Source organism: Ostrinia furnacalis, unplaced genomic scaffold (genome assembly GCF_004193835.3).
Source record: "Ostrinia furnacalis isolate ACB-3 unplaced genomic scaffold, ASM419383v2 OfSCF0092, whole genome shotgun sequence".
Lineage (NCBI taxonomy): Eukaryota > Metazoa > Arthropoda > Insecta > Lepidoptera > Crambidae > Ostrinia > Ostrinia furnacalis.
The window spans coordinates 492,131-515,929 of NW_021130331.1; the positions used below are offsets into that span (position 1 = coordinate 492,131).

Consider the following 23,799-nt stretch of genomic DNA (forward strand, 5'->3'; position numbering starts at 1 on the left):
CTTTCGCAGAACTCATGGTATTCCGCGAAAGCTATCGCAGTGCATTTCTATTGAATAACATTGCTGTTTCTCTAGCAATTTTCCTATAACTTTGGATCAAAATCTACTAAACAGCTGCTCATGTTCTAGTTACTATTAGCACCTCGACAGTTACCGCCTTTCACTGGCACCTGCACCAATATTTAGCACCATCATTACAATACTTACAACTCTTTGCTTTCCACTGTCTATGTGCATCGTTCGTGGGAACCAATGTATCATGTAGGGCAATATTTATGGAAGAAACCCATATCACTTTCACTCGGATTCGTAAGCTCTGGAGCAACACCATTCAACGTGTTCAAGCATAAGAAAACAACACCTACTTACTTATCAATAAAGAGTCAAGTTCTTTCGACCTGGAGGTCGTAAGATCGATTCCTGATCAAGACATATCAGAGTGTAAAATTAAGCGGCTCTCTTTTAGATTCTACAAGGTTGTTTTAACTATCATGGTAAATTAAAAGAATCTAAGAATAACATCATGCCCAGACTGTAAAACTGTTTGACCTTTTGTTAATAAATTATATCTATCAAAAGGTTTTACAACATACTTTCTAGCTGTTAACTAATTTCAACATCTAATCATAACAATCTTTCTTCCTGCCAATTATACAATCAAAAGTCAATGTTTATTCCACTGAAACATGTACCAAATAGTGTTTGAAGCGTCCTTCTCATTGAACATTGAACACTAGTTAACATCTGGTGCGTCCCACACGCACAATCAATTGCTGTGCGAGGCCACCGCACCGCGGCGATTACCGAGTGCAGCGTAATCTACTGAAATAAACGTATCAGTAAGGTGTGTGTTATCGCGGCGTGTTGTGAGATGATGAACAGAAAACACTACGTACGGAGTAGTGATAATTTTGAAGATAATGATTTGTGTTGTTTTTCGATGAGCTTGAATACGAGTTTTACTAAAATGTAGAGCTTTGGTTAATTGAAGCTTACCTGAAGAAGTTTTTAATTAATGTTGTTTTGTGGAAGATTTAAAGATAAGCTACCTTAACTGAAACAGATCTTTAACCACTTACATCTCAAGAGTGTTGTGCTACTAAGTGCTACATGCTCATTGCTCACTCAATATGTTTATAGCTTCCATAATTTAAATTCAGCATATACTTATAACCTAACTAGGTAAATGGTTTATTTTATGCTTGATAACCTAATTGACCTAGTTTTTATCTGCTGGCTTGGATTTGTCAAGACAAACACCGCCCAAATCTTCCTTCCAACAAGAATTCGTACTAACATCAACTGCCCTGCCTCACTCTCAATACCTGCTATCTTCGTGTAAGGCAATAATGTCAGGATCAATATCCGTATTCCAGGAGCTGTCCCTCAACGGTGCTAGTGCGCATAAATCACGCTAGGTGTCACGTTGCGCGTGTCGAGTTGCGCCCGCGCAGACCACCGAGACTGGACGGTAGCGTGCGAAAAATTAGACGTCCTTTTTTATCAGTGGTGGTAAAAAATAGGTGCTCTTCTTTTTACCAAAGATGGGAAAAGTTACATGCGTCTCTTTTTATAGAGATGGTCAGAAATGTACATTCCTCTGATTACAAGAGATGATATCGATGGGTGACGGGAATAAAGCCACAATCGACAAAACACAATTTTACAGGAAAAGAGATTTAGAGTCAATTTTGAATAATTCTAAACTACGAGGCGCATCAAAACAGTTTGTATATCAAACGATGCGTTATTTTTTCTGGAGTAACATTTAATGTGCATAAGGTTATAGTGCTTAAAATATACTTTAAAAAAGATAGAAATACATATTGCCGCTTCATACATTGAAAGTCGGATCCGTAAGAGCCCATTGTGGTTTTATTCCGGTAAAAAGTGTGCAATTAATCAAACAGCAATAGTGTATTGCAGCCTCGTGCGCTGATCTGAAGGATACAGTAATAGCCGTTTGCTTGTAGAAGATTTCAATAAAAGTTTTAACATTGTATATGGCACAATTATTCCGGTCAACAAATTTTAAATGATGAATGGGAATAACGATTCAATATCCATAGGGGCCGTCCATATATTACGTCATTCNGGAACTTTCTTTTGCTGATCATAATAAACTTAAAAGCACTAACCCATTTTAGACTTAGGAAAATTTGACTCAAATTTAATGTTTCTTCTTCTACTATCATTTGGCCCAATCCATACCGTTTACGATGGTAAAGTATGGAAATTTATGGTGCAAGGCGCCCGCGCCGACCGCGGACGAAGCCGACCACCCAAGCTCCCATGATCTGCCCGCTGAGCCAGATTACTATAATCCCCCCATTCATAGTTCCAAACATCTTAACGACTTCGATTTTGAATGAAATTTCCATTTGAGCTACTAATCGCATTGGTGATAACGACTGACGATGGGGATATCTTATTTGGGAACAATGATGGTGCATGCTGTATTTCCGATAAGTAGGATTTCAGATAGTTGTTGACGGTAGACCAAGTCATTTAAATCATTGTTTTTTATGAGGGCGAGTTTAAGGATCGCTTGTAGGCGATTACCACCGGTTATTGACATTATAACATTAATAGAGTGGCTGTAAATATTTAAGTCACTGAGTTCCAGAAATCACCATTTTTAGACAAGCATACTTGCTATATTATTTGACCCTATGATGCAGGGGATCTTCTTAATATTTTGTGCCTATATTTACATTTAAACCGGTATAGAATATTAAAATTCAACAGCGAGCTAAAAATGTCAGGCTAATACCGGAAGCGTGAACCAAAGGTCGCCGTGAATGTCATGTTTTGATGCCGTTTAGTATTTTGCCTCCGAGTTTCTTAAGTGTTAGTTGACCTCATTTTGATGACAATAACAAATCATCAAAGTTTTGAATAGTTTTGTTGACCCATGCACCTTATTTAGCTGCATAAAATAAAAACCATAAGTCAGTCTTTTATTAATTTGTATGGTATTAAAAACCTAAAGGGTAGGTTTTCAAAAACCTGAAATCTCATCTCCCAAAAGTCAAGTCCATTCTCCACCTGCCTGAAATAATAACAAACCATCTTAAAAATAGCAAGTTCATCGCTCCTATATTTAATTATAATATTTCCCGGGTATCCCGAATATCCCGAAGACGGAAGCGGCGGTGGTGAATAGAGACCGCTGCGCGTGCGCCTAATTAAATCACTCCACACCTGTGCCGCTTGGGGTGACCAAGTTTTGGGTCGTAATTGAGATTTAAGAGATTCTTTTAAGAGTAGGACCTACTTTGAAATTTTAAATAATTTCCCATTTTTTTTTAAATACTGTTATTATGTCATCTCTAAATAAGTAAAATCTAGAGGACTACCGAAAAACTTACTACTACTATTACCGTCTTCTCTTTACAGCACAACTATTACAACATACGTTTCCATTTCAATGTCAAAGGATTTTAGATAAATAAATATCCTGTCACAGCTTTTCCACACTCAAGACTCTTGGACGTCATCATCAATCACTACATACACCAATACCTACTCGTACATAATAAGATGCAACAATGTTTTTTTTCTGTCATTCCTATCACGCTATCAACATCGTCCACCCAACAAGCTGAGGGCAAGCTTAAATCGTCTGTGGTCTCCATTAACTAAAATAAATAGTATAACGATCGATTTCGATTAACTTGTAAAGTTTAAATCTGTGGAAACTGATTAGGCTACTGTACTGTTTTTATTTTTTAAGTTCACATGTATTAACTTATGCTGTTTGTTTCCTTAATAAAGAAAAATAAAAATAAAACAACAGTCGTCAGTTGGGAACCCTACGTCGGACCGGTAGCGGAGCCCTCGGCGCGTGCGGGATGCGCGCACGCACGTGCCCTCGCACGTACATGTACGTAAGTCAAGTACCCTGTTACTCGTATTATGACACCGTTATTAGGTCTACTAACTGGTGGTAATGGTTCGGGGAACAAGGCAAATGGAAGGATTCAAATATAATTGTCATGTTTTATCTCTATAAGAGACACTTTAGCAACAAATAAAGAGATGTCTCTTGGTAATTGGCTACATTGTACATCATAATTATCTGATGCATAATAATGTCAGAATAAACATTTGCACTGTATAAACCTTCCATGAAACTTGTTTGTATTTTTTGCCGAGAGATGTCACTGCTCTTTGAGGGACGAAAAGCTGTACCGCAGTGTCCAGATTTTTTTCCCCGGCTGTCAAAATCCTCCCGGTATATAATACTGGGAGGATTTTGACACAGTGAACCTTTGACAAGCTTATAAAGCAATAAATTGTCACCTAAATATTGACGTCTTATTTAAACCTAGATAAGATTCCCTTAAGTGCGCCGAGAGTATCCGTGGTTTATTCATGCACTTTCTTGACAATTGAATTAATTTGCTTCATTCGTTCGTTTCAGCCAAATGACATTCAAGGCCTTCCCCAAAGATTTCCACAACGAACGGTCCTGCGCTGTTTCTCAAACCAATTTGCTTATTTAAAAAAATCACACAACGTTTCCTAATCTTCGTGTGTTTACTTTTTGTGCTTTTTAAAATCGGCATATGAGCCATTACTCATGTCATATTTAGGATCCTACACTAAACGGGTCTGTTGTAAATTTGTGTGATCCTCATGGGGCAGTGGGAGGGTATAACAAACGCGCTAAATATACCGAGAGCCGCAGGAAGTCGCGGTCGCAACGAAGTATTTTGGGACCGTGTAAAAACCAGATTTTACGGAGAGCGGAGGTAAACAATCGGTGCAATGTTAAAGGGTATTTTTACATCCATTCAAGCAAAATATAGCATTGTGGTAAGTTATATCATGGCTTAGCCTGGGTCCCAAGATTAAACACAAATCTTAGACCTAGAGAAAGAGACATGATAACCCAAAAGATACGACACATACCTACGCTAAGCAATAGATGTAGAGGCGAATAATAACATAGCGGCGATCACAGTAGTTCAAGACCGGTAGAACTCAATTGAAGTAGAAACTGTAAGAATACATTTTAGGCTTGAGATGAGACTAGTTCATGAAACGAAATAAGAACTCTCTTCTTTCGCAGATATCATGGTATTCTGCGAAAGCTATCGCAGTGAATTTTTATTGAATAACATTGCTATTTCTCTAGCAATTTTCCTATAACTTTGGATCAAAATCTACTAAACAGCTGCTCATGTTCTAGTTACTATTAGCACCTCGACAGTTACCGCCTTTCACTGGCACCTGCACCAATATTTAGCACCATCATTACAATACTCACAACTCTTTGCTTTCCTCTGTCTATGTGCATCGTTCGTGGGAACCAATTTTTCATGTAGGTCAATATTTATGGAAGAAACCCATATCACTTTCACTCGGATTCGTAAGCTCTGGAGCAACACCGTTCATCGTGTTCAAGCATAAGAAAACAACACCTTCTTATCAATAAAGAGTCAAGTTCTTTCGACCTGGAGGTCGTAAGATCGATTCCTGATCGAGAAGTAGGTATCAGGTTAAGGCGGCTCTCTTTTAATTAATTACGAGGTTGTTTAGACTAACATGATAAAAAGAATCTATGAATAAATCACGCCTAGACTATAAACTGTTTAACCTATTGTAATTTTAATCTGTCAAAAGTTCTAGCTTATTCATTAACTAATTTCAACTACAGTTGGCAGGCAGAAAATTTTCATGATTAGATATCATGAAAATTTTCTGCCTGCCAACTGTAAAATCAAAAATTAATGTTTATTCCACTGAAATATGTACCAAATAGTGTTTGAAGCGTCCTTCTCATTGAACATTGAACACTAGTTAACATCTGGTGCGTCCCACACGCACAATCAATTGCTGTGCGAGGCCACCGCACCGCGGCGATTACCGAGTGCAGCGTAATCTACTGAAATAAACGTACCTATCACTAAGGTGAGTGTTATCGCGTTGTGAGACGATGGCCAGAAAACACTACGTACGGAGTAGTGATAATTTTGAAGATAATGATTTGTGTTGTTACTTGGTTTTCGATGAGCTTGAATACGAGTTTTACTAAAATGTAAGCTTTGGTTGATGAAGCTTACCTGAAGAAGTGTTTAATGAATGTTGTTTTTGTGAAAATTTCATAAAGCTACCTAACTGAAACAGATCTATAACCACTTAAACCTCAAGAGTGTTGTGCTACTAAGTGCTACATGCTCATTGCTCACTCAATATGTTTATAGCATCCATAATTTAAATTCAGCATATACAAGACTTATAACCTAACTAGGTAAATGGTTTATTTTCTGCTTGAAATGATAACCTAATTGACCTAGTTCTTATCTGTTGGCTTGGAACACCGCCTGCCTTTTAAAAGAATTCGTACTAACATCAACTGACCTGCCTCACTCTCAATATCTGCTATCTCGTGTAAGGCAATAATGTCAGGATCAATATCCGTATTCCAGGAGCTGTCCCTCGACGGCGCTAGTGCGCATAAATCACGCTAGGTGTCACGTTGCGCGTGTCGAGTTGCGCCCGCGCAGACCACCGAGACTGGACGGTAGCGTGCGAAAAATTAGACGTCCTTTTTTATCAGTGATGGTAAAAAATAGGTGCCTCTTCTTTTTACCAAAGATGGGAAAAGTTACATGCGTCTCTTTTTATAGAGATGGTCAGAAATGTACATTCCTCTGATTACAAGAGATGATATCGATGGGTGCCGGGAATAAAGCCACAATCGACAAAACACAATTTTACAGGAGAAGAGATTTAGTGTCGATTTTGAATAATTCTAAACTACGAGGCGTATCAAAACAGTTTGTATATCAAACGATGCGTTATTTTTTCTGGAGTAACATTTAATGTGCATAAGGTTATAGTGCTTAGAATATACTTTAAAAAAGATAGAAATACATATTGCCGCTTCATACATTGAAAGTCGGATCCGTAAGAGTCCATTGTGGTTTTATTCCGGTAAAAAGTGTGCAATTAATCAAACAGCAATAGTGTATTGCAGCCTCGTGCGCTGATCTGAAGGATACAGTAATAGCCGTTTGCTTGTAGAAGATTTCAATAAAAGTTTTAACATTGTATATGGCACGATTATTCCGGTCAACAAATTTTAAATGATGAATGGGAATAACGATTCAATATCCTAGTGCTTTTGGTAAATCAGGCAGTTTCAAAGATAAAATTCTGGAAAAAATTCAAAAGGTGTTTACTAAAATCACTTAATCGGAAAACTGCTTCTATGGCTATTGCGGCTTTGTTCCAGGCACCCATCGATATTAAGACGAGCACATGCAATTTTTCAATCTGAGCAGTTGGCCATAATGACTCTACTGAGTTTGAAAATCATTCTTATGTGCTCAAACCTCGCCAAGATCATGCGATCATCTAATGGAAATCCATCAATGACCAAAGTTGAGGTGATCGTAACATTAGACAAGAAAATTAACTAGCTATGTGATCTTACGCATAACTAGGACAAAATAATTACTGTTGTGACAGAGATGAACTAGAATTCAATTTAGATAACATCTTGACCCACGTGCCACGTTATCAGATAAAGCAAAGTATTTGCATAGTAATGCTACAATCATCCACGTCTTTTACTCCGGAGATAACGAAAAAATTATCTTAACTACCTAATCTAAAAAAAAATATCTTAACTGTCCTATCCAAACACATTGGATACAACTATCTGTAGGCCAAATAAAATGAAAACTAAAAGTAATGTGCACTAACTCAACTAACATAATATAAGGAAAAATTGTTACTAATCCCTACTAACAAACTATAGATGAAAGTCAGAAATAAATTATTTATTATTATTATTAATCCTTAGACCTAATCGGATTCTACTTCCTTCATATTCCAATACACAAAGAAAAACCAGCAAAATCTCAACTCCTACTCGTTGACTCATGAAACATGATAAAAACACAAGTTATAACGACCCCGTTTTCAAATCCAATCTGTTTTGGCGATTTGAACTCTTTAATCACGAATCGTCGCACTGCCAAGGCCGCCAAATATAGTAATGTTATAGTATGTGCGTGTTTTGGTTTAGTCACCGCACCATATGGTGGCTGAGGTGTTGGCGTGGGCTTAGCGAGTCAGTAACACGTAACGCTTCTGGGAAAAATGGCCTCATCGGTGAGACGTTAGGTACTTGTCAAAATACGGATAGATGATGACCCAGACGAAGGACAAAAAGACAAAGTCAATCTTCAGTAGGTCAGTACCTACGTACAACAAAATATTCACAAAGAAAATTAATCAAGATGGTGGATAGATGATGTCCCTGTTGAGGGACAAAAAGACAAACAGTCTTCTGAAAGTCAAGACAACAAAACATTCACAAAGAAATCTCATCAAGATGGACACGGTTTTAATCAAGAATGATGAACTTATTCTTGGAAAAGATAATTACCTATACAGAGTGTTAGGTAAATGGGTATATGAGCCGACACTAGACCATGTTAACATGGGCATATAAATGGTATGGTGAAGCCAGAAATTTGATATCATCATTTTATTTTTTTTTATTTTCATACAAAATAAATTTTATAAAATCCGATTTGTATGTAAATTAAAATAATTAAAATGAAGATATCAATTTTCTGACTTTACCATCCCATTTANAATAAAACATACCTTAACGACCTGGTTTTTCTTGTGTTGGAAAATAACTGAAAAAGAAGTGAAAAAAGTAATGTATTTTTCTAATTTAATCCATTCTTGCTCCCATAAAATGTATGAAACTTGTATTTGCTTTCTTCTTCTACTAATAGATAATTTTATTGGCTATCGCATGATATAAAATATTTGCCTATTAACGTTAAGCTACCCACGCTTTCACTTGTTTTTTAAAGAAGAGGTGTAAACTAAAAATTAAAAACTTAAAAGTTTGATCACTACAAGCCCGGACACACTGTATATTGGGAAAGTGGGAGGGCCCATTCGATGAATTTGCCACGGGCCCCGAACGGTATAGTTACGCCACTGGTCAGTACCTACGTACAACAAAATATTCACAAAGAAAATTAATCAAGATGGTGGATAGATGATGTCCCTGTTGAGGGACAAAAAGACAAACAGTCTTCTGAAAGTCAAGACAACAAAACATTCACAAAGAAATCTCATCAAGATGGACACTGTTTTAATCAAGAATGATGAACTTATACTTGGAAAAGATAATTACCTACATAACCGAGATGTTATACATCTTGGTGAAGATTCACATTTGCACTTGCATTTGATTCAGTCACGTTTCAAACTAAAACATGGGTAATAAATAAATGATCTAGGCACGATGTGCAAGGTGCATTAGTCAGTCCCACGTGACGGAGAGATTACGGCACGACTTAATCACACCTGATGATAAATGACTGTGTGTCATTACATTTATTTTTATTGGTTTTCCTCCTTCAATGCTTTCGATTAAATCAGAAACTGATTCTTATATTCGTAGAAAATAGCTCTCTATTTTATCATAACACTAGCTGACCCGGCGAACTTTGTTTCGCCTTAATGGCAATAAATAAGCAGACTTCTTTTTTATTTCGAACGGGATAAAAAGTATCCTATGTCCTTCTCCTGGCTCTAAACTACCTCCCTGACAATTTTCAGCTAAATCGGTTCAGCCGTTCTTGAGTTATAAGTGGAGTAACTAACACGACTTTCTTTTATATATATATATATAGATTGACACATACCTATGAGTTAAAGTTTTTATATTTATTTGATGACGATGATGTAGAGTTCCATATAACTTAGATTATGGGACAATACTGTACCTTTGACGTCTCTGTAGGACATTTTATTAGGATATTTTAGTCTATTGTTCCAATAAAAAGTAGAGCTGTCCAATAATTTACCAAGTAAGGTATCTTTAATTTTAGTTTGTAAAACCTTAATATTTTAACAGCCTGCCCCAAAAAGGGAAAACCTTTAATCCGAATGTATTTCCACTTGACATAATTCCGATTCGCCTCACGAACCGAGTCTGGTTTCTGGGCGGCCTTCTGCGACTGTTGTTAGGCCGATCACATATCTCGCCAAATAAGACTGGCGTGCCACAGATCTTGAAGATAATAGACAATACTCTGTAAAACATAAAAAAGTTGTGAAGAAACTTTCTCAGATCTCTATCTCTTAGCCTAAAAAACTTTTTCCTGGAATATTTTTATGGCATATACTTACAATAGTTTTCGAATAATGTCAATAGGTATAAAAATCCTATAAGAAATGGAATAAAAATAACTTTAAGTACTTTCTTGAACAATGTTTTAAGTAAAAATACGATAACGAGGGCATGTTTTGCCGGTTCCTGAAAATGTTTCGGGTAGTCGGAGATAAACAACGCTTGTATAAAGTTGTATTTTATGAGATAAACAAGTTCCTCATCAGCAAGTGGTGAAACATCTATCACTTTTTATCAGGTGAGATACAGGCCAGGAATTTCCCCGTTGTCGATAAGAAAACGCCCTTAGGTAATTTCCTCAAGAACATTTTCTTAAGAATCTTTCTTTCGCCATGTCTAGGCTCGCGTGTCGCCACCGCGTTGGTAGTGAATGGGCTGACGTCACGCGCGATCAATGGCTGCCCACGCACATCCACTGCGCCCGCGCACCCATATGGCGCGGCCTCGTTCCACTGCTACGGTTTACTTGGGTTGGCGCGCGGTTACCACAGACTAGACCAGTCCGAGGTGCCGAGTGTTTAATTGTCACAGATGTTTAAATTAAAGCTAAACTGCTGGACACTTCCTATTACCGGGTGAATGGCACTTGCACAATGATTTGTTTCCAAATGTCAAAATTACAAAAACAAATCTTAAAGCTCTAAATTTTCATACTTTTGACTTTTGGTCGCGCTGAGTACAAAAGAGAGATAGAGCCGATGCCCGAGAGTAGCGTTCACATCATATTGTAGTAAGGAGGATATTAAGGACGACAAATAATAATAAATAAATGAAACAAAAACAAAACTGCATATAGTTTAAGTTCCTTCGCTCTTATTTTCTTTTTTTCTTCTTCTTCAAGTTCCACAAACGAGTGAAATTCAAGCATATAGAAATCTATAAAACGAATATCATGCCGGATTTGAAAGGTTGATGAATCAACGTCTCAGTAAATGTGGTCATTGGTGCTATTTGACGTTTCTCCAAAACAGAAATGACCTCACTTTTGCCGTTGCGTAAATCAATTCGTCAGTGTTGGTCATTTCTTAGACTTATCCGATGATTTCGTGGTCACGGTTTATTTTAAAATATAGTCACCTCATGATTCATAGCAATGAAGATTTTAAGAGAATCTTGAACTCACCAGAAAGTCTCTTTGTTATACAATACAATTTTATGGATATTCGAAGTCCTACCTACTAACTAACTTTTAAGTATGAATGAATACTTGTGTGATACATATGTGCTATGACTATCACTTTGTTATTTAATAAATAATAAGTTATCATCCTTCCTGTGTATTAACTAAGCACGTAACCAAGTTCTTTATTCATGTTTTGTTTTGATACATTTAACACCTGCGAAACAAAAGGCAGGTGTCCTGTATGAGTTACTCATTCTCGCAAAACTTTACTTTGGGGAGTTAATAATCACTTACAAATCCTAATTTATTGCTATATATACAACTCTCATTATTTCTTATGTCTTAAAGCTTCTTTTTTACTTAGGCGGAAAAAGTTCTGTACTTAAAGGATTAATTGCAGTCTGAACGTGAGAAAGAAAAGCTTTTTTAGAAGGGCGATATTGATTAACACAGTAGGTAGCTTTTATATGCGACAAGTGTAGTTATGAGTCAAATTCGTCACAGGAAAGTCCATGGCGTGTCTGAATCAAATAATGATGCAAATTGACACGTACAATGCCCCTCGAGGGGAGTCACCCACCTGAATGNCTGAGTGTACCTGACCTACGTAACGTTCTGCATCACATATAAATGCGTTGATTTCACCGAAAATGAATGGTATACTAACACGCACGATTGTAGCATTCGGTATTAAATAATAAGCTTATCTCTTACTTAATTGAAAAGAGGTCGGTAGATCTTGAACTCTGTTCTAATTAGACACAAACATAAGATTAAATCATTATCTATTAATAGTGTCTAGTAGAGACATAATACATACATACCTACATGGAAGCCCTGTTTTCGTCTGCATGGATTTCAAAATAGCTCTCAAAATTTTAAATTATCAGAGTGAGGTGTCGTATTGTGTTGCACTGGGGATCCTTTGCGATAATAAATTCCATTTACGCCATTTTACCAATCATCACGATCGTATTGAACCGTTTGTAAAGGATTTTATCGAACTTCATAGTTAACACTGTAAGAAAAAGTTGTTAAACTATCAGTAAAAAAATACAGACATGTATATTTCCTATTCAATATCAATATTAGCTCTACATAACTTAACGATAACCTTATTACCCGCGGCACTTTTATGTATTATCTACTAGTATTACCTACTTAATTTATTAAATAGATTAGAAGTCCGGGTAAGCCTCTAGTTATACTTTAATATTTAATTACATCCAACTTAACAATACTAAAGCCAGCACTATTGCTATCATGGATTATAACATAACCAGAAGTAACCTATTATCTTCTCTTCTTTATTATTTAATGTAATTAGAAGTCATCGAAGCCGTTAATCGCATATTAATTCAAATGATTGTTTTATGCGGCGTCCGCGGGTGGCGCATCCGGCGCGGTGACGCGCGCGCATACGAACCTGCGGCGCCTGCGCCATCTGGCGGCCGCATCCTGTGTCCTGCTGTCATTGCACATGGTACAGCCAGCACAGAAAGCAATTAGGTTGGCAAAAGAAAAAAAAAAATGACAATCATGATGTGAAAGCCACACTTGTCCTCAAGTTGTGAAGAATCGTCATTTGTTTTGCAGAATAAACACGGCTAAGGGCTGATTTTTCAATCGTTGGATAACTTTTAACTGAAGAATAAGTTTGGCATATTGACAGTTTCAGTATGGGAAATATGTCAGTTAAAAGTTATTTGATGATTGAAAAATCAGCCCTAAGAAGAGAGATAATATCATTATTTGATTGATTTTCGATACAAAATTCCTTCCATAACTTACTTCGAGTCCGCTAAGCCATTTTCTAAAAGACCGCTACCGCTACCGCTCTTGGAACCTTCACAAGACTAACAATGGCTTCTGAAGTTCTGAAACTTAAAGAAAAGTAATGTTTTCTTTCACTGCGATTGTTTTCTGAACACTATTCAAGCTCCTATTTTGCAACCAGGAGTAAGCTAAGTTTACCGACTACTTTACNCCTGAATGTACCTGACCTACGTAACGTTCTGCATCACATATAAATGCTTTGATTTCACCGAAAATGAATGGTATACTAACACGCACGATTGTAGCATTCGGTATTAAATAATAAGCTTATCTCTTACTTAATTGAAAAGAGGTCGGCAGATCTTGAACTCTGTTCTAATTAGACACAAACATAAGATTAAATCATTATCTATTAATAGTGTCTATTGGAGACATAATACATACATACATGAAACCCCCTTTTTCGTCTGATTTTTTTTTATGTGACAGGAGGCAAACGAGCGTGGATTTCAAAATGCCTCAGTTTTAAATTGTCAAAGTTCTCACTTTAGACATCTCTGTCTTATTGTGTTGCACTGGGGATCCTTTACGTAACTAAATTCGATTTAAGCCATTTTACCAATCATCACGATCGTATTGAACCGTTTGTAAAGGATTGTATATCGAACTTCAAAGTTAACAGTGTAAGAAAAAGTTATTAAACTATCTATCAGTTAAAAAAAATACACACATACTCGTACATATTTCCTATTCAATATCAATATTAGCTCTACATAACTTAACGATAACCTTATTACCCGCGGCACTTTCATGTATTATCTACTGGTATTACCTACTTAATTATTAAATAGTTTAGAAGTCCGGGTTAGCTCCCCAGTTATACTTTAATATTTAATTAAATCCAACTGAATAATACTAGAGCCAGCCTATATTGCTATCATGGTTTATGTCCATTATGCTACCTGTTCTCTTCTCTTCTTTATTATTTAATGTAATTAGAAGTCATCGAAGCCGTTAATCGCATATTAATTCAAATGATTGTTTTATGCGGCGTCCACGGCTGGCGCATCCGGCGCGGTGACGCGCGCGCATACGAACCTGCGGCGCCTGTGCCATCTGGCGGCCGCATCCTGTGTCCTGCTGTCATTGCACATGGTACAGCCAGCACAGAAAGTAATTAGGTTCGCAAAAGAAAAAAAATGGACAATCATGATGTGAAAACCAGAGCACATGTCCTATAGCTTTGAAGAATCGTCATTTGTTTTGCAGAATAAACACGGTTAAGAGAGATATCAATATTTGATTGATTTGAGATACAACATTCCTTCCATAACCTACTTCGAGTCCGCTTAGTCATTTTTTAACAGACTGCTAAGCTCTTGGAGCTTTCAGAAGACTAACAATGGCTTCTGAAGTTCTGGCACTTAAAGAAAAGTAATGTTTTCTTTCACTGAGATTGTTTTCTGAACACTATTCAGGCTCCTATTTTGCAATCAGGTGATTTAATTTAAAGTAAGCTAAGTTTACAGAATACTTTACGACGATTTACTAGGTGGACCGACGATATCTGGTGAAGGTCGCGGGGAGAGCCTGGATGCGGGCAGCGCAGGACCGTGCATTGTGGAAAACCTTGGAGGAGGCCTTTGTCCAGCAGTGGACGTCATTTGGCTGAAACGAACGAACGAACGAAGCTAAGTTTACAGTAAGAACCGTATAAAACTCTATACTCTACAAGAATCTCTTTCTCAGTGAGTTTCTTTGATTTTTTAAAATATCTATCAACATCTGCCACCGTTGCTGACTGTCTCAGCGCAAATCGCTGCGGGCCCAAATTCGGACAACTGACCATTGTCTCGGGTTGCAAGTGAGACAAAAAGCAGGCATGTGTTGCCAATGCTGTTCTTTGTGCATTGTATGTAGCGCATTTGCATGGTTTCATATCTTTGTCTTAAAATAAATGGTACTTTAAGTCCTGAAAAAATCAAGAGCTTTTTCCACTGCTCTACATAATAAAATAATAAAAATTTCTGAAGCTTCCACTGGATATTTTGTAGAGCTTATGAACTTTGCTCCAAGATATGATAAAATTTTCTTTCGTACCGTCGTCTATTCTCTCCAGAGTAGGTGTCGACTTCTTTTTCGTTGCATACTTTACACGAAACATATTTTTTTCTCTTTTTTTGCAATTGGCTTTAAAAGCGCTTTTCCCCCAACGCGGCAACGCTATTAATATTGTTATGTGTTTGACAAACGATGACTCGCTCTATGTCATGTGCAGCCGGTAGCTAAATGAGCTAACTTGTTATTAATTGACATAGCGATTACGGAGGAAGCGAATGTCATGTCACGACCGCGCAGTCAAGGTGAGCAGCCGAATGTTTGTGTGATGTTTCTACGGCTCTTTTTAGGATTTTAACGATGTATACGTAAATTAAACGTAGGTAAAGTTCATATTTATAACAACAGCAAGCAATGCATCAGTAACTACTGATTAGTTAGCAGACGAGTTCGTCTGATGTTTTGTTGATATCGTTGGGAGGTAATAATCACTGAACAAGTGACCCACGCATAGCTCTTGAAAAAAATTTTTGTGGAGTCTTCTCTTCTTCTTTTCTTTCTTTTTTCTATAAAACCAGTAAAATAAATATATATAACAAAACAAATTACGTAAAATCTACACTTAAATACACATTTTTATAAAATAAATTTATTTAAATAGTGCACATTTCTTCAATAGGTACACAAAATCTTTAAATGTTGATCAACCGTGAAAATAACCCCAAGTTAACAAACTTGCCGCTCGAGCTCGCAGACAAAATTACCGCAATTGAAAAAGTTAAACGCCCACTTACTCCTGTAGGTGACAAACTGATTGCCAAGTCGAATCGATAATTGCTTGAAATACGATCCGATGTTGCCGATTTAATAGCGACTGCAGGAAAGGTCATCGCAAAGGTCACAGTGAAAGTGCTGATAATTTAGAGCGCTATTGCGACATTAATCAGCTTTGGCATAAATAAGTGCTAAGAGAGAGGTGGCCCTACTACTGGCATTTATGCCGATCGCTCGTTNGCTCGTAATCAATTACAATTTCATTATGTACCTACTACCCGCTGTCGTAGGCACTGCCTTTGATTTATGTTGTAACTGAGGTAGAGTCAGTACCACAACGACATAATTAAATAAATTGTTAAAATAAATTGAGCCGATTTCTAAGTTCAATAATACATATTTGAATAATCATTAGGGTGAATATCCCAAACACGTTTTTTACGCGGCGGAGCTNTATCATTGATCACAATAAGTACTCTATTATTTACGTGACTGTAAAATTTTCAATTAAAGTTTTTTTAACATTTTAAAACGTAGGTACTACTAAGTTTTAAAGAGTGTAGTTCAATCATAAAAAACAAAGTGAACTGACTTTACTGTAACACCTGCGTTACATTTACATACACGTGTAATTTATCATAAAAGAAAATTGGAAAGGATTAATTCGTTCTTTGATATAACGTCGTAATTGCTCGCGCTCAGACATTCGAAAAATTGTGTTTATGTAAGGGAATGCTAATGACTGGCAATTTTTAAATTAACCAAATTGAGACATGAGTGAACGCATTTTTGTTTTTGACTAACTAGCGATTACTCGTGGATTTGCCCGAGTAAAGCGGACTTTTTTCTTTCTTATCACTCTTTTATCGAAAATGTAAGGATTCTTATACTTGAACATAAATGCAAAAATAACTGACCTCCAAGGAACAATAACGTCATCTTATGATATCACCATAAGCCGCGCGTGACATTTTACCGGGCCTATATCGGCGCACGCGCATTTTAGGTCAAGGCGTGCCGAGGATCAGTAAAGTACCTTCAAAAACAAGACTGGACATCCTTTAAGGGACTGTACTTACTTATGAGTCTGACATTGACACTGGATGATTAATAACCTTGTTTATTCACGTAAATAATTTAAAGGAAGACGTAAACTTGCGAATATATCACATGATTTATCGTCTGCCTCTCAGTTTATTGTTTCCGTATGGTTATTGTCGTTTTATCAATATTAGTAAATGTGGAGATATAATCGGAGGCAATAAATACAGGGTAAATGTCCGGTTAGAGCTGTAAATAGATATAATGGCGTCCTCTGTCATGAAATATCAAGTGACTTTGAACAATAAATGCCACTATCTCTTTGATGATGCGGATAATAGCCCCAGCTTTGGAATTCTAGAGAAGTGCCTAGAAGTAATAAATAGAATGATAGATTGATCTTAACCTATTATTATAAATGGAATTAATGGAAAGCACTATTATTGAATACTAGTTACCGCCCCAGCTTTAGACGAGTTGCTGTTTATTATAGGTATTTCTTCTATCTTTGTTACTTTCATATTTCCTAAATCCTTCTGTATAATCGCGTAAGTTTTTAAATGGATGAATATTTGTCACTCTTTGAGATATTGAATAATTTGAGAGAAGTCTGCTTTCCCTACCCAAAAAAATGCTACAAATTCGAATTTGTCTGTCTCTACCTACATAAACGATTCAAGATCAACAAGTCTCATTTGTGTGACGTCACCAATTCCATAGTATTCTGCGCAAGCGCCATCTGTGTCATTGCCACACTCATTCTGATTTCACAAGAACACCTACGCGTAATGCCTTCTATTGTAAGTAATTATACCTACACTTTTCCCGTCAACACACTTCAACACTTACGAATAATAACAAGTATTGATAAGAACGAGTACCTAACTGATAACAATAATATTGACAGGACACCTAAGTAGGTATTAGAATTCAAAGGAAAAATAAGATTAATGTTATTATCCAAGTAACCAACTACATATCTGTAAATTGACAAAGCTGTTTTTTCCGTTATCAATGGGAAGAAAGGATTATTTTTAGCTGCTACATGAGCTAAATTGACAATACAAGTGAGCATTTTAGTGCCCATGGGTATAAAAATAAATAATTGTCTGTAGTTTTAGTAGTCGTAGTTAAAAAACATTAACCCTTAACAAAAACAGAAAATACCATTTAACACTTCACAAATTTTAATGGTGAGCCCTTCTTCCATCCATAAGGGATGATTCTCGTCTTATTTTGTTAAACATTATATTGCATCTTAGGCGTGATTAATATAATTAAATATGCATTATTATAAATTTTATATTGTGATTTACATGCAATCCAAATATAACTTGAAGCAGTGGACAACAATGGATTGGCTGGGCTGGATTATTTACACTTATCGAAATTTCAACAGCCGCAATGAGTTGTTTACCGCGAATGTAAACTCGCGTCTGAGGCCATCTCCATTCTGTAGGGTTGCCAGACTTTTTTTATTCAAAGATGATTTATTCACTGAGACAAGGTATTTCTGAGCTTAACTTACCAGCGCAGCTCGGCGGCATACCAGTTTTAAGATAAATGTAGCAAAATATTTTAAAAGCCAATTTAAGTATCTTATTACCTAAATTACCAAAAATAAAAGAACAACTTATGTCGTTTTTAACATTTAATTTCGATCAAGATTCTCGTAAGTACTTAATAGAAAATCAACATGTTATCTCATAAAATATCAAGTGTCAAATTACTTTTTTAAATCTTTTTTTTTACAAATCTGGCAACCCTAGCCTCGTCGCCATGCTGGATCGGGGTCACGGAGACTGCGCCGGCGCACGCGTGGATCCGAAATATATTTGCCGAGCGACTAGTCGCTAGTCACGGGCACATTTGTGAACACTTTCTTTGCTATTCAAATGTTTGTTCCACTTCGTCACTTTACTTGAGTATTGTTTTAAAGTGACAAAGTGAAAGTGGCTGCAATGACAGAGGGCCAGAAATTATACAATGTTAGGAAACGTCTCCACCAAAACTATTTTTGACAGTATGTGAATGGTCGTGCTCGTTAAACTAATTTGCCCCCGAAGAAATTAAAAGCTGCAACCGCAACCTGCCGTTGTAGTAGGTAGTATGTAGTTATAAATGATATAACATAAATCAAAATCATCTGTGTAATTCCATACCCAGTAAATTGTCGTCGAATTAAAGCATGCACCTTCATCATGTACCTTTACTAACAACAGTAATAAATAACTACCTAAATCTGCAACATAAACAAAAATGAACGTGAACTCAGCAGTCAGTCGGTACTATCTATCTACCTACCCTTAAACTACTGTGTATTTAACTGATCAAAACATAACAATCTAACGTAACCCGACACCGCGGAATCAACTTTGGGTATAAACAATAGAGGTTTTATTCTCGTATCGCACGACTCTTATGTGAATGAAACAACGTTCTTTCAGTTTAGGTTCAGTGCAGACGATCGAATTTAACGTGCAGTTCATAAGAACAACATTGGTTTGATGAATATTAAGCACACTTGTTTAGTCTACATCAACGCATAGCAAAATTCAGATGTTTTTCTAAGCTTCTGAATAAGTTACTGCTAAAGCTGAAAAAAGCTTGCTTAAATCTTAATTATTTTTATCTTACGAGTAAGATTTTGACCTGATCAGCCCACTCATTTTTCAAAAAAATAAGAGCTCTTTGTTATAGAAATCTAAATATAGATATTTCATTTTAGAAGCCTTTTACTACTACCATTTACTTTAATCAGTTTAAAATAAACCCAAGTAAATGTTACCATATTCGCAAATCTTTTGGTAACGAACAAAACTTTAAAGATTCTTACGCAATTTCAACAGAAATGACATGTAAGTGAGTGCATAACTCAAATCGTTGGTGCATAACGCAATGCATGCACACCAAAGTATCGAGGTCACAACTCTAAAAATATGTAATGTCGCTGATAAAAACTAAGGCAAGAGTAAGTAGCCGAGTGGAACTTAAATTCCGTACCTTGTAAGTTATTAATTTTTTTCGATGTTTTGTTCAAAACAAAAGAAATACTCGCCTTATTTAATCATATTCATATTTTGCCAAAATTGAGTCACATTCATGACTTAGGCGGTTAATCACACTGCGCCGCGCTCCGTCGCGGAGCGCGGCGCAAGTGGTTTCATCATTCATCAGTAAAAAATGTTTTTCGAACAATGGTTACCTTGAATTTTAGTAGGTACATTTTTTAACTATTAGTTTACATTTTGTTAATATTTAACCATTAGTATCAAAATTTTACAATTAGTTATTTTAACTATGAATAAAAAAACTGGGCCTTAGTAGCTTTGACGGTAAAAAAAGTAAAAGATATCCTTTTCAACGAAGTTATCGCAATAATATCGACGAATTGTTAATGGAATATCCTGGCCTTACGGTAGATAAGTTCTTTACCGTTTTTCAATTTCAACGAGGAAGTAATTTAATAATTTTTAAACAGAAATAGTTAGGAACTACAGCGCAGATAGCGGGGTTATCACGGGTGCGCGTACGCATGCATACCGCTTAAATTTTTACGATAAACTGTACTTATGCGCTTGAGATAAATTTAAATAATTTGACAAAGCAAACACGACGTTTTATTTAGCTGTATCTTTTTTAGTTCGAAAACGTCAAATTAATTTTTCAAATAAGTTACATTCTAAAAAGAGTTAATAATACATCTACCCTCTCGAAACATTCTGACCAAGTAAAAAACTAAACAAGATTGATTAATACCACATAATATTACGTTAAAAGCCCCAAAAAAAGCTTTATCACAGATGTGACTTATTGTAATTCGACCGCAACGCGTCTCTATCATTAGTTCGGCCTAAATGGATGTTCCCACTTGTTGGCAACCGACCCCCGAAGGAAAAAACTTTATTTGTAAGCAAAACTATAAATCAAGAGGCGTTTCACCCCACGCAACAGAAATAGCCGTTCACGACTGAATTGAGGGAAGAAAATAAAAAACCAAAATGCGAGTGCGAGTTATGACCAAGATCCGTCGTGTGGTTCCGTCTATCACAGTTTCCATTCGTTATAAAATCTATAGTAGGTAATTCAACTGTTGTAAAGTAAAATTGAGTAATTTAAAAAAACAACTAAATAAATGTTAGCCCTCTCGCAAAATTCTCAACTGTCCAACTTAAATATTTTGCATTTGACAATTTTGACATGCTTTGAAACTTACAATACACTCAAGCCAGTAATACCTACATACTCATATTATTACGTAATTTTGTTATCTAGAAAATTGTTTTAATTTATTAGCAAACAGGTATTTAAATCGAGTTTTGAGGGTGTTTCATTCAGCGTACATTCTTACATTCGTATTGTTATTTATTTCGTAATGATCCCTAAAACGGTAAAAAGGCGCGTGGTGTGCGCGGGCGCATGTGCATCGCATGTGACGCTGTTTCCGGTTCCTAAAAAGTAATTTTTGCCGCTTTGTCTATGGGGCGTCAAGCGTGACAGGGATGGCGGGACAAAGACAATAAACATTTGACAAACTACTTTGGCGGCATTCACATGCAGTACCTAAACAATTGATTTTACAAATTGAGAATTTGAGAAGTTACTAAAATTATTATTTGTTCATTAGCACCGTTTACATTAATTTATGACAGCATCTAAAAGAGTTGAGTCTGAACTCTTTATGATACCTATCTGTCAGTAAACTTAAACGATCCTTGTAACTTCAGGTATTGCTCAGGAGTTTTCCCTGCCTGGTAAGTAACTTTAGTACGCTATTCACTTTACACTATCATCATCATCATCTCAGCCATAGGACGTCCACTGCTGAACATAGGCCTCCCCCAATGCTTTCCATGCGTCTTTACACTATAATGTTCAAGAAATTCAACATTTGATTTTACTAAACAAAACCAAAATAAAAAACTTATAAAACTCATTCATTTTGGCAAATAGGCTTAAAAGCACTTTTACACGTCCCAGTATTAACCCTACCACTGCTTCGGGACAATAAATGGGCCAGTGCTGAGAAGAAGCAGCGCAAGAAACTCAGTCACTATTGTCAGCCTCATCAATAGGTCATCAAACAGTTCAAACGTCATTCAATATTGTATTATCACTTGAATATTTTAACGCAATCGTAGTAGAGAAAGTAAACTATTGTTTCGTCATTAATAATCAGTAGACCTTAAGCAACATATTAATGATAAAACAAGTTGTCTAATAATTAGTTTGCCCGTATAAATGGATGCATTTGTTTGTTGTTTGTATGTGCGCAACACTGACAAGTGTATAGCGTCTAATTTGGTGGTTTCTGACAATTTCGTATCTACTGTGATAAAAAAAGGATTCAGTAATCAACATAGCAAACACTAACAAAATATGTATGTAGAGATAAGACAACTAAGTTATTGCCAGATCTTTTATAATATGCAAGCTCGCAAATATTTATCGCCTGAATAAACTTAGTTAGTAAACAAATGTAGGTACTTATGTATAGTTTAAAACTAATGGGAGTCTAACATTCTGCAAGTTTAAATGGCTAGTCTAATAGACCGCCCTTTTTAGTAATCGCCTGTTAACGTTATCGCCCCACGCGTAATTTTGGTAGAGCACATTATTATGCTGTGGTAGAGCTACCAAAATAAACGATATTGACATGAGTTATTTATTTGCTATCTATTAGTCAAAATGCTAATATAGTCTCGAGTCAGCCTCGTATCCGCGCACTCTACATCGTCGGTGATGTCATGGGCAAGCAGTAAAATATATCTGAGACTTGATTGTAAATATCTTTGACTCTATCTACAACAAAACTAGATAATATGGGTGTGGGGTGTTATAGTAGCTAGACTGGCAAAGTTTTCAGTAAGTTAACAAAGCGCAATATTGACTTTACCTTTAAATTCTTATTTTTATAAGATATCATTTAAATTAATAAACATAGTTTATTCATGATTAAATAAAAAAATAAATAAAGTTTACAAAATAAGTTTTTTCTTGGTATCAAGATAACATTTTAACTGTTTACCTATCCGTTGAATTCCACATCTTACGTCAGTGCATAAAATACCTATGAGTAATTTGACATTGAATCGTTTGGTAGCGCCGTCAAGAAACGGTGAGATCTTGCCGCACGCGGAAAAATATTATTTACAATTCCCTCACTTCTAAGGCTATGTACAAGAAAAACTTACATTTTCCGGTCCCCATCGACGTGCGACTGGACTGTGAATCCAAACATGGAGTGATGGTTTCCCTTATAAACAACCCTGGAGGGTATGTCCACATTGAAACCTAGGGCACCGGCGCACGCGCACAATAATACACAAAACAACAGCGCCATTGTCAGACGACACTAGATTATCACTTCACTGAAAATTATAATTTGTATGATAAAAAAATTATGTACACTATAATGAAATTACATAATTTAAACTCATTTCGTTCGTAGTACGAGTTCGTTTTCGTGTGGGACAGGCGGGCGGCTGACGTGCGCTCCGCGCGGCTTTCGGCGCGAGACTGAAGGCTGCGCTCGTCGCGGCGACAGAAAACGAGCGAAGGAAAACTTCTTGTGACTTTTCGCACGTTTTTCACGGGAACTCTGGACTACGCTTTGTAGCGTTTCGTAGTAACTGAGTGCGCAAACTTTCGGTGTCACTTAACGTCATTTGTTTTAACGTAATAGCACTTTCTGGAGCAAGGTCACTTGATTCATAATATTCTCAATAAATATGCTATTACATTTATTTACGACTCGGTTTAAGGAAAGGTCCTGCGTTGCCTCACACCTTGGCCCATATTAGGTACTAGACCTTGAAAAAATTCTAGTGAAAACCTAATATCTCAC

General features: G+C 36.4%; 1 protein-coding gene across 2 annotated transcripts in view; it reads right to left on the reverse strand.

Annotated features, from left to right (window-relative positions):
* Nucleotides 1–23,464, reverse strand: part of if (integrin subunit alpha inflated) — a 142,137-nt gene extending 118,673 nt beyond the window's left edge. For both annotated transcript variants that reach the window (XM_028302901.1, XM_028302894.1), the window contains exon 1: nucleotides 23,147–23,464. In XM_028302901.1, the coding sequence (XP_028158702.1) occupies nucleotides 23,147–23,295 (149 nt within the window). In that variant the 5' untranslated portion in view covers nucleotides 23,296–23,464. The remainder of the gene's footprint in view (nucleotides 1–23,146) is intronic.
* Between the last annotated feature and the right edge of the window lie 335 nt (nucleotides 23,465–23,799).